This window comes from Heterocephalus glaber, unplaced genomic scaffold (genome assembly GCF_053883595.1).
Source record: "Heterocephalus glaber isolate CG9 unplaced genomic scaffold, H.glaber_assembly_v1.0 deba00001472, whole genome shotgun sequence".
Lineage (NCBI taxonomy): Eukaryota > Metazoa > Chordata > Mammalia > Rodentia > Bathyergidae > Heterocephalus > Heterocephalus glaber.
The window spans coordinates 85,785,298-85,797,567 of NW_028258315.1; the positions used below are offsets into that span (position 1 = coordinate 85,785,298).

General features: G+C 42.0%; 1 protein-coding gene across 5 annotated transcripts in view; it reads left to right on the forward strand.

Moving 5' to 3' along the window:
- Positions 1–12,270, forward strand: part of Rftn1 (raftlin, lipid raft linker 1) — a 201,650-nt gene that overhangs the window by 134,173 nt on the left and 55,207 nt on the right. For all 5 annotated transcript variants that reach the window (XM_004864258.3, XM_004864259.4, XM_021243993.2 and 2 more), the window contains one exon: positions 10,266–10,641. In XM_004864258.3, coding sequence (XP_004864315.1) covers positions 10,266–10,641 — 376 coding nt within the window. The remainder of the gene's footprint in view (positions 1–10,265; positions 10,642–12,270) is intronic.

A 12,270-nucleotide genomic window follows, 5' to 3' on the forward strand; every position in this document is an offset into this window, starting at 1 on the left:
GGCCAGGGATTTAGCTCAGTGGCGCTGCACCTGCCTTGAAAGCACAAGGTCCTGAGTTTGATGTCTGGTAGTAAAAAAAAAAAAAATCTGGTGATGGGTATAAATTGAGGGAGTTCAAGGATTGGCTGGGCCAGTGAGAATTAGCTAGAGGTGACTCCTATCTGCTCCAGCGTGCTGGCTCTTCACATCGGGCCCCTTCCCCTGGCTGAGCATTCCTTATGGGAAACTGTGCAGTAGAATGGTTGGAGGTTGGACAGTGATTCCAAAGTGCTGTACCTCTGAGCTACAATGCTAACCCCAAAAAGTGTTCCTAATAAACAATCATGCGTGGTCCTAAGGAAGATATACAAAGGTAACTTCTGTGAAATAGATACATGCTGAGTCTATGCGGACTAACTAACCTAGAGCACTTATACAGAAACCGTTTTTGACAAAAATATATCAGTGTTGTTATGAGGGATGCAGATTTAAGAGTTACTTAGTTTTGTTTGCCTTGTGCCTTATGTAATGTTTGTCTGATAGCTTTTTATTTTATGTGGGTTGTTTATATGATTTAAGAATTTATTTTGTTTGCCCTGAAGTAATTCTTCTAAGAGCTTCTTTGTTCCCACAGTCCAGCTGTATGATTTCTATGGGAACACCCTGTACTCTGGCTAGAGCCAATTGGTCCAGAAGTGGGCACCTGTCCTAGGCTGGGCCAATCGGAGAACCCTTCCCAGGTATATTTTGCTGTGAGTGATTAGGAAGTTTAGACTTTCTGTCTCCAGTGACTAAGCTGTTAGCAGAAAAACTCCAAAGTTAGTGATGGTCATATTTTCTGCTACATGGAAAAAATTAGTCCTAGATAAGGAAAAAAATGATGTCAACAAATAAAGAGAAGCAAGGACAAAACATGGAGAAAGATTGCTGACAGTGCTGGGCATGGTTGTTCTGGGTCTCCCCAAGTCCAGCTCTGTCTGGCCTTGCCCTGCCTGTCACTTGCTTGCTCTGAGCAACTGTTGGGTGGTTCTTCACAGGAAGGCCTTCCTTTCTTCACCTCCCTTTTGTATCTTACTTAGACTTGGGACATGGGATGGGGATCTTCTGTTAGGTTGGTTCTGGGAGGCCACTAAGGGCTAGTTGAAAGTCTTTGGGGAGTAGGAGTTTCAAAGTCCCTGTATACTTCTCTTAGTTCTCAGTAGATTTCTAACCCCCAGTGCATTCCATTCTTTGTAAATTTAAGTGAGAGAACTGAGTCAACTAACATAGATAATGCAGCCATGTAGAGTTCCTTTTATTAGAAATGCCTGTCCTGAACAAAGCTACCAAAGGAAAAGTCCGTTCTCTATTTTCGCAAGAACTCTGGGCCCCATTTCTTCCTTTTATTTTTAAGGATATCTGTAGTTTGCTGAGTTCTTACAGCTTTGCTCATACTTCTTACCAAATCACGCTAATAGCAGAGAAGAATAAAGGAATATCCTTTCTCTTAAACCCCAGCCCCACTGAGAATCTGAGGACAGCAGGTCACACTGAGTATAGACAATTTGAAAAGGATGGAACAAAACTCTTCAGTGTCTTAATTACTCCTTCATTTAAATCAAATCATATGAAATCCAAGATGGCAGGGATAGTGTCTTTTTTCCCAGTTTATGGCTATTTCCACAGAACCCAGTACCCAGCACAGAGTAGCTTTAAGTAAGTAGTTAATGGAATGAATGAATGAATGGGTGATTGAATGACTGTTATTAGCCCCTTTGTATACAGAAGGAAATTGAAGCACAGTTAAATCAAGTGATTTAACTAGTAACATAGCTAGTGAGGGCCAGAGCTGATCCAAAGCTTTAGGTCCTCAGACTTGCAGTCCACAGTTCATTCTAAGCATTTTTGGTCACCAAATGAGAAAACTCCACCATCATAAGGTATACATGATCTTTCCTCATGGCCTTGTAGCAGAGCTCAACACCCAGCAATGCCTGGCAAAGCTTTTAATTCCTGAAGCTAAGTGTTAACACAGCAAAACGAAAGACAGATTCAGATGTGAGCTGAAATGTGTTATTTTTGAGCCTCCTTTTCAGAAAGCTGTACAAGAGTTTAGGTGACAAAAGATGGGAAGGGCTGCGTGTGTGTGATAAAATATTCACCGTAAAGATGCACATGTAACCGGCTAACCTCAAACAGCATTTTTGTGCCTGTCCTTGACATACAGTACATGCCTCTGTGGGCTCTGTGCGTATGTCACCATCTCCAGTGGTGGCCCATGAGTTAGGAGGGACAGAGCGGGCAGTGGTGTGGTGTAGGGTGTATTTCGGATGCATGTCAGTTTGAGTTGTGGTTTTTACCTCATTTTATATGCTTCTGAAATGATTGTCAAAGACTGTATTTCTGTTTTGTATGTGATTTATCATGCTATAGAGTAGCACTGCTCAGAAGAACTTTATGTGAAGACAGACATGTTCTATATCTGCACTGTCCACAAGGGTAGTCATTACCCATGAGTGGGTACTGAGCACCTGAAATGTGACTCATATGACTAAAGAATTGAATTTTAAAATTTTATTTAATTTGAATTAAATTTAAACAGTGATGCATGATTAGTACAGCACAGTTCTGTATTTTTTAAAAGCAGTAATTTCCTGATTCTTAGCATTAATTAGCTCTTAGGTATAAGAATTCCAGTAAGTTAATCATAAAGATAGACTCTACCTAGTACTTGTAGAAAATAACTACCAGTTACAGAGGTAATTTCCCTTATTTGGTGTGTAGCAGCTGTCCTTAACCTATGGTAGAAGTTTCCTTTACCTGGAGAAAAATGATCTCTGAAAACCTTCTAAAGAGGGTCCCCCCAGGACCTGGCCTCGATACCAGATTAAGTCCTAGTTGTCTCATTCCTATCTGGAGAACATACACTTACATCTTTCCTCTGATTGGATGAGGCCCATCTCATTATGGGGAAAATCAACTCATTGTAGATATCAATCATACCTATTCAAAAAAAAAACCTTTACAGCAATGTTTAGTGTTTTTCCAAACAACTGGCCGCCATAGTTTAGTCACGTCAACACATAAAATTAACCATGGCATTTTCTTCACTAGATTTAGACAAAGCAGCCTTTTAACTAGTCCAACCTTTGACCCATGCCATCCAGTATGAACTGTGAGGCTCTAGTTCTACTGGTGGGCAAGTAGCCTTATGCTCCTTTTCCCATGTTACATAGAGCTTCCATTTTTACTAAATCTAGCCCATCATGCTTCATTTCTCCCTAACTAGTTTCATTCAGACTGATATATATATATTCTAAAACACAAATATGTGTAGTGTCACATAGTGCATATCCTATATTTGCACTCATCATTAACAACATAATACTCATTTTGAAAGTAGAGTAACAGACAGTCCATCTTAGACTTTCTGGGATTATCCCAATGCCATGGTATGTTTTAACCACTCACCAGTGCAGTTATTTAAAATACAGGATAACCAAAAATTGCATTTTTGGTTAAATTTTATAAGCTAATGTAACAGGAAATATAAAATGACAATTTTATCAAATCCAATAATTTTTCTGTGTATGGTATATCTTAAAACATTCAATACAGGGCCAGAGATTTAGCTCAGTGGTTTCACTGCCTGCTGCGCAAGTGCAAGGACCTGAGTTCGATCCCTGGTACCAAAAAAAACCAAAAAAACCCCATTCAGTATGTAAGACAACATTACAGTCTGGTCAGCTGTATCTAGTCTCTTTCCGAATTCTTTCCACATTATTGTCTTTCTTTGAACAACACACTTTACACTGTCGTGTTGGCCTTTCCTATTTTTCTGTGGGTGGTATAATTTCAATTAACTGTCTACCCACTAAACATAATGATGAAGATGTCGATGATGAACGTGCTGGTTGGCATTTTGCTATCCTCTATTTTTCAGTTATTTGGTCTGTTAGACCTAATCTAGAATGTAAGTGACTTTTTGAACCTCCTTGTTTTGAATAAGTAACAAATGAATTCCATATTGTTTGGTCCGGAAGGTACATGAATATTTCATAATAACATTTTTCCTCTTTTTTATTATAAGATAATTTGTTAGATATTGGTCAACTCTATCTATCACCCATAGAATTACTAGAATCATTGACCAATGTTGGAAGTTTTTTAGTTTCATTTCTTCTTTCAAGTTCTATCATTTCTGTATTATGAGTAGTTGACAATAAGGAGGCGTTTTTTTTGTCTTTCCATTTCATAACAGACTTTTCCTGTCTGATATGTTGATATGTCTCCCTTTCTCTGATTTTTCTTTTGCAGATCTTTTGGCACTTCCTTCCTGTTCAGGCTCAGTGTCCCAAATGTGTCCATTTTGTACTGTAAAAGAATATCACTGAGTTCTGGAGAAGTATAAAAATTATATCTAATGTACTTACCATAAGAGTTTTCATAGATTGTGAAAAATAACCTATAATTTTGTGCTACAAATAAACACGAATTAATAAAAGAAAATAACCAGAGCTTGTTATTAGATTTCACTAGAAACAAACATCAGAGGTGAGTAAAACATTCTGAATAAAAAGTATGCAAAAATAGTCAATATAAAACAAACAGATGTATGAGTGTATCTCCTGCAAATTGGTTGAAATGACACCTGCCCGAACAATGCTCGGCATAATCAGTGTGCAAACTACTGCCTGAGTGACACTCAGGGTAAACTTCTTAGTGTTTAATAAAAGCAGTTTCTTGAATATATAACCAAAGATGATATTTTTTTGCAATGAGTTGAGACTTCGTATATAACTAAATTTTAAAAAGATCTCTTTAATAATACTACTCTGATTATAGTTACTATGGAATTTGTACACAGTATGGAGTAATCAAATGAAGTCTTGGGTCAATCAGTATGGCTCTGTTTCTCTTGGTACCTAAACCAATTATTACTCCTTTAAGTATTTGGGACAGCATGGTTCTTTTTTTTTTTTTGGTACCGGGGATCGAACTTGGGTCCTTGTGCTTGTGCAGCAGGTGGTGAAACCGCTGAGCTAAATCCCCAGCCCTGGAACAGCATGGTTCTTAAAGGCAGCAGAAGTGAAGATAAGGTACATGAGAATATATTTCAGTTTACACTGGTGTCTAAATGGTCACCTTGGCAGAAGATGCATAGTATAAAGATGAGACAATGGTGTCTTTGGAGGAGCATCAGATTGGGCTTAGAACGCTCAGAGGCAAATCTAGAGATTGCCTTTGATTCACTCTGTGAAGTTTGAGCAGTCGTAGAATCTTCTCTTAGCCAGTTTCCTTTTCTGTAAGGTGGTATTTAGAAGACTAAGCTAATGTTTGGGGATGTTCTTTGTAGAAGAGTTGTGCAATATTTGTAGTTGTTGTTGTCACGAATTACAGTTGTGGTCCTGTATGTGACGGTCCTTGGGAACTCCAGAGCTAAGGTGACCTGACTATTCATGATTTGTTCTTCCATGTTGATGTGATCCCTGGGGTGTGAGGGCATGAAGTCATGCTCATGTCCAGCCACAGATGACGAGGGCTACCTTCTATTCCAATCTACGTTGTTTTTTTTTTTTGGTACCGCAGATTGAACTCGGGTCCTTGCACTTGCGCAGCAGGCGGCGAAACTACTGAGGTAAATCCCCAGCCCAAGGGTTACCTTCTATGTGTGAAGAATGAGGGTAGGATTACAGAAACATTTAGGGATAAATCTGACAGGATGTGTTGAATGAACCCATGGAATTAGAGAAAGGAATGAACTGAAGAAGAAGCTACCTGGGACTCCAGATTCACAAGTGTGCTAACTTTTTTTTTTTTGGTACTGGGGATTGAACTCAGGACCTTGCGCTTGTGAGGAAGGCGGCGGCACCACTGAGCTAAATCTCCGGCCCCAGATTCACAAAGTCAGTAGTGGACTTATCATCTGTGACCATTGGCCTTATAGGTCTGAACCTCCAAGGGAAGTCAGGACTAGGCATCCAAATTTGGGAATAATTAACATATTATTAGTGACTAAACCCGTGTGAGTAGAGTCACCAAGAGGAAAGAAGAGTTGAGCCCGGTGGGCTGAGGATAAACCCTGACAGATGTTGTCTGGTGCCCACCATTAAATGTATTGGAAGAGTTTTTCAGTGAAAGTTATAAATGAGAAAATAAATGAAAAACAGTCATGATTCAGTTTAGCTATAGGTATATATATATATATGGTCAGTACAGAAAAAGAGAATCAAAAGTACACTAAGATACAGTAGAAAACCAGAAGAGTCATAGCCCCTAGAGTCTAGGCAAATATTGATCTTTATAGGACTTAAATTCAGTCTTCTGGTTAAAAAGAACTACTCACCCTTTCTGGTAAACAATTTGGCAGCCTACACCAAGCCTTTGAGAAGTTAATATCCCTTGGGCTATTAATTCTACTTTCAGGAATCCTCCCAATGGAAGCAAGCAGAGCTGCAGAAAAAGATTTATGCACAAAGATCCTTCCTCTTGAGGCACGAGTGTTTCTCTGAAAGGCCTGGGATGGACAGAGCATTTAACTTGAGCAGCTTGTAAAAAGGTTTGGATAGTATGAGACACCGTGGCACAGGACATAAAATTTTCATTGATGTGTAAGATAAAAAAATGAGTATTCAGATAAATCCTGTGCTCCGCTCTCAGGGCCACTCTTCTCTGCTCTTAGGGTTACTGTGGTGAGGAAGCTGGGGATGTGTTGGCCTGCAGGGTGAAGTCAGAACCTTTAGTACCTTGGTGTCCGAGGACATATGCTCCAGTCTTCATGATTTCTAGTCCAGTCTCATTTCTTGGTGCTCCTGGCTTCTCATGTGACTTTCAGAAATATTTCTGGAAGTTTCTTTAGCATACAGGCTGTTGTTCACCATGAAACTTTTGCTCAGGATAATTCTTTCTTGCCTTTACATGGATTGCCCTTCTCCCTTTACGTATTTGGTGAGCTCCTATTCACCCTTCAAAGCCTCCTGAATATTTGGTCCCCAAATAGATTTTGTCAAACACACTATTGTGGGGAAAAAAGGGATTTGAGTACTTCAAGTTGAGACATACATACTTCAGTTCTACCACACTCTTCACCTCTTCCTACTATATTGCTTTCCGTTTGTTAGAGCCCTGACCCTCTGTGAGAAACTTTTCTCATCCTCTCCTTTGGACAGAAGTAATCAATTTTTCAATTCATTTTGGAATATCTCCATATCCATTACTGCATTTATCATCCTCTATGAGAAATTCTTAAGATACTTTTTTCAACTCTAATAATAATAAACTTTGAAAAATTACACACAAATATAATCACTCAGAGCCTCACTTTTAGAATGCACTCCTGTTTTCATTTTGTTGAATGTTTCTATGCATTGTGTGTGTATGTGTGTAAAATGTTGCTTTAAAACTGTGCCTATAAAGTTTAAAATCTTGATCTTTTTAAATGTAACTAATGTAAATATAAATTTTATTGTGAGTGTAGTGTTTTGTTTTGTTTTTTTTAATAGTACTTGGCTGAATCTTCTTGAGAGCCAGGGCTTCTGTTTTGTCTCCTTAATACCTAAGCACAGTGTTTGTCTGGGCCAGTATAGGGATTTAATAAATGTTTGTTGAGCTCTAGAGCTAGAAAAATTAATGTTTCACCATTGTAACCTTCCAGGAGCTCATTTCTAGGGGAGGAGACACATGTGCTCATTCATTAGTTACTGTATTCATTCATTCATTCATTCAGCAGATACTTAGTACCCTCGTCCGGCCCTCATGAGATGTCTTCTGTGGCAGGGTTTCATAAACACCAGGCTGCCCAGGGTCATCTGCAGGGCTTGTTAAACAAGAGTGACTGGGCCCCTCTTCAGCGCTGCTGAATGTGTAGGTCTGAGAGTCCGCATTGCAAGCAAGCTCCCGGGGCACAGTGACGCTGCTGGTCTGGGGCCACACTTTGAGAACCCCTGGGCCAGAGGATGGATTTGGGCAAAAGAATATGATTGTCTAATTTGTGGTGGGAGAGAGCTGAAGTCTGAGTGATGTTTAATCCTCTCCAGTTCTTCAAGTCCCAGGGAGGAAGGAGAGGGCTAGGATGATACCCTGTGTCCAGCCTTCACCGCGCCTCTCTGGGTGACCCTCAGCAGTGTCTGGAGGGCCACAGAAGCCAGGGACTGTCCGAGAGAGGTCTATGTCGTTCTCATGGCCACAGTACCTTCTCTGTGCCCTGACTTCACTTGCTGTGCATGACGTTTAATCTTCAAAGCAACTCATTTTATAGAAGAGATCACTGAGGGCAGAAAGCTTATGTAACCCTCTGCGGGCCCTCATGCCACTGAGTAACACTTTGGGAGCCTAGGCCCAGCCTTCTGAAAGCCTTCAAAGCCATGCCGTTGCCATGACTCCAGGTGAGCCTGTCCTGAGGTTGAGCTTCGTCATCACAGCTGTTTCCTCTGTGGGAGGCTGTTTCTGCCTTTCCTTTAGGGCTGTAAAATCCATTGCCCTTTTCTTTTTGCCTATGTTGCCAGGAAGCTCTGAGCCATGCTTTGGTAAATAGTGGTTTTCTTTAACCTAAGGTTCTTTGATATTTTTTTTTTTGGTACCGGAGATCAAACTCGGGACCTTGCGCTTCCAAGGCAGGTGCCGGAACCACTGAGCTAAATCCCCGGCCCAACCTAAGGTTCTTTGATACAATTATCTCCCTACTCTTTTAAAACTGTTGTCACCTAGGTCTGCTTTGAGAAGTTGTCCAAGACAATTTCTAAAATAGGCAAATCAGAGATTAATAAGTGAAAGATGAATTGCTAGAATGAACAGGAAAACTTTAAGGATTTTCTTTCTTTTATTTTTTCACTTTCTAAGTGTGATTTGAGCCAACCCGGGACGGGTAAGTGGACACATACAGGCTGGTGGCTATGTATCTATTTGGTACCTCAAAGTGTATCCACTTGGACTTGCGTCCGTTTGGGCTTGGACCGGGCCCTGACTTTGAATCTGGCTCCTCAGTGCTTGCTTTATGACTTTAATACCCTTGCGTCTCAGTATGGAGATAATAATTCCTCCCAGGCTTGTTGAAGGATTAAAACAATTTATGTAAAATACCTAGTTCAGGGCCCCATGTGTCATAGGGGGGTACATTGGATGGCCTTAGTACTATTGTTATGCTATGTTTAGTACAGTCTAAATTTTATAGAAAGATTGAACTATACATTTGGAACTGCTCTAGATTTTTTTCTAGAATGTGCAGTGTGCTTAGCATTAAAGGCAGCTCAGCCACGGTGGGCTGCCAAGACTGCTTCTCCTTTGAAGGTAGCTCCAGGCCAGCCTTTCTTACTGACTCTTGGTGACAGTAAGTAGATGATTATTGCAGAAGCCTTAAGGGTTGCTGAGGCCATCCATTTAGGGGTTAGTGAATAAGACTTAGACAGCTTAGAGGTCTCTACCTTCTTATTTATATGACTTGAGAATCCTTGCTGGGAAAGTCCCCTGTAGCCTGCCAGTTTGGTGTGGCTGTTGCTGAATTTTATTAGGCTCTTTCAGTTTTTCTTTCAAAGTTTGAAGACTAAATGCAATGGCCTGGAGCTATTTTTTTAAGGAAGAGGGAGAGTTCAAGTGTCCTGAGACTCCTTGTGGGCTGCTTCCCTATGCGAGATGGTGGTACCTGCATGGGGAGGGCCCAGACAGGCCTGCCAAGACTGCTAGCCAGGTGTGCTCTGTAGACACCTTGGTGTGGGATCCTCCAGGCCTGAGCGTACCATGGAGCATGATGCCCAGCAGCCTTCACACAAGGTTGGGTTTCCCCACCTTTGACCTTCCCTGCCAGAACTATTGTGTCAAAAAGGAAGCTCTCTGGGTCATAAGATGCCATCTGGCAGTTCATATATATATCTCTATAAACACTTTTTATATAGTAGCCTGGTGGGCAGGAAGTAGGCAATTCATCAGAAAAAGAAATAACAAAAAGTAAACTGTTGGCAAAATAATGAACTTCCTCTTTCAAACTCTGTTTGGTGGTGCTTATCCTTTTATAACCTTTTTCTAGCCTGTTTAAATGACAGAAAGAAAAACTAACAGCAATTAACGCAGTGTTTTAAAGAAACGTGATCCCAACGCTTCACAGCCACATCCTTTGTGTTTCTCTCAGACAACATAGTGAAACACATTGTGAAACACATCAGGTTGGGATGGAGAGCGGGCACTGCCGCGGGGACATGGCCCCTCTGCAGCCTGGCATTCTGTTCTCGGAAGCCTCAGTAAGGTGCTGGGATGCTGCGCGCCTCTTTGATAGACCATCCCATTCACCAGTTCCCTTCATGTTGTTTGCCTCCCAGGTCCAGGAGGCCGCAAGTCGGGGCCTGAAGTTTGTTGGCGTTATACCTCAGTACCATTCCCCTGTGACCTTGGTGGGCAGCAGTGCCTTGACATCCCCTGCCAACAGTGCTGCAGGTGCCAGAGATGCGAAAAGTGCACATGGGGATCACACATCATTGGAGAACGAGGGCCCAGGGGCTGTGGATGTCAGCATTGCTCCTGCAGGGATGGACCAAAGCCTGGAGCCCAGTCCAGGCCCCACTGGGGAGGTTCCTCCCACTGAGGAACCCGGCTCACTCCAGGAGGGTAGAGAAGCCTCCTGGAGGGAGGTGAGCCCAACCTTGGATGGACCAGATGGTGACCTGTTGGATGTACATGAAGAATCATGCTCAGGAAGTAAGTATGTCAGCACTAGGAGCTTTGACCCACTTAGAGGCTAACAGCTTTTCAGTAATCCCCAGGGCATCTTAGGGGAAAAGAAAGGGAATTGGAGTGTAGACACAGCAGTCCATAAAACAAGAGAAACTTTGATATCGAGCAGTGATCTGGGCCACCCAACTATTTGTGTGCTGAAATTGTGACTTCTGGGGTGAGCAGAGCCACATGAAATTGACTTGCATTGCTCCAAAATGTTACCTTTGAAGTAGATTCTAGACTGTGAATTATTTCAACCCTTACGCTCTGGCCCTTGAACACCCTGACCTCATATAGAAAGTATTGGTGGGCTGGTCACCTATGACATTGAATGCTCTACTCTTTAGAATATCTGCCTAAAACAAGAAATCAGGAAAGGCAGTTGAGGGCAAATTGTGCAGGAAACCGATTCAACTCACTAGGATGTAAACAGCCAGATTTCAGGGAGGTCATGTAGTTGACAGATCAGCACTGAGCAGAGAACACTGCCAAGGGGAGGCTGCCAGTATGTGATCCTGTTAATCACATTGTAACAGCCATTAGAGCATGCACATTGGGTTGAGGATTTCAAATAACAACACAATAATAGCAAACATTTATTAATACTTCCTGAGTACTAGGCCCTGTGCCAATAAGCTTTTTAAATGACTGATCTCATAATTCTCTATATAGCCTTATCGTGTGGGCAAGCTCTGTTATCACGTACTTTTCCAGCTGAGTAATCTGAGGTTTAGAGAGGAAATGTGTTGGCCAGGCTGGAAAGGGGCAGATCTGGCAAGTGGGCTGACCCAGCATCCTCCATGATTTTCAACTTGGTCTTTCCTGTGTAGTAGACTGGCGAGGTTTCCTGAAGCCCTTGGTTGACAGGGAGCAAGTTTGACTTCACTCTCCTCCCCAGAATTCCCTTTTCTCCACTTTCTCCAGGAAATCTAGCATTCGGTCATTTCCTGAGAGCCAGGTGCTTACATTAGTGGTGGGGCCTCTACTGGCCTTTGGAAGGTAGGTGAGTATCAGGACGACAGTAGGGGACCTCCAAGCTTCACGAGGACTTTTAGGTCTTTCTTGATCATGTCCCTGATTAATGTTACTATTTATTTGCTAATCTTTGAAATTGACCTCTTATAAATGATAAGGAACATTTTATGCTTTGAGAGGCGAAAACAAGGTGACATAGTTTCTTTAGTTCCATCAGTAATTCTTGAAAAAATTATAGGATGGTAAATTCTGGGAGCTTATTTGCAAAGTTGCTTAGAGGGGAAGACTGGAGCTGCCTCAATTCTGGGCTGTCATTTAATCAAGCTGGATCCTTAAACATGTAAGGAAGGAGAGCTCTTCCTTTGTGTGGCTTTTCACTTGGTTGAAGTAGACTTCTGCTTCCTGCTCAGAGCAGCTGAGAGTGTGTGTGAGCAGGCCAGGACGGGCTCCCTGAATGTCCGGGTCTTAATCCAGGAGCCCTGTCTTCCCATGGGCAGGCTGGATGTATGCACTGAATCCTGAGGAGAAGTACAGGACTTTGAAGAGCCTTCTCGATAATGCAGGACTGCACAAGGGGTGGAGGGGTCAGGCCAGACACAGATGGAAGGGGCAGGAGCTGGGGAGGCAGGGAGCACA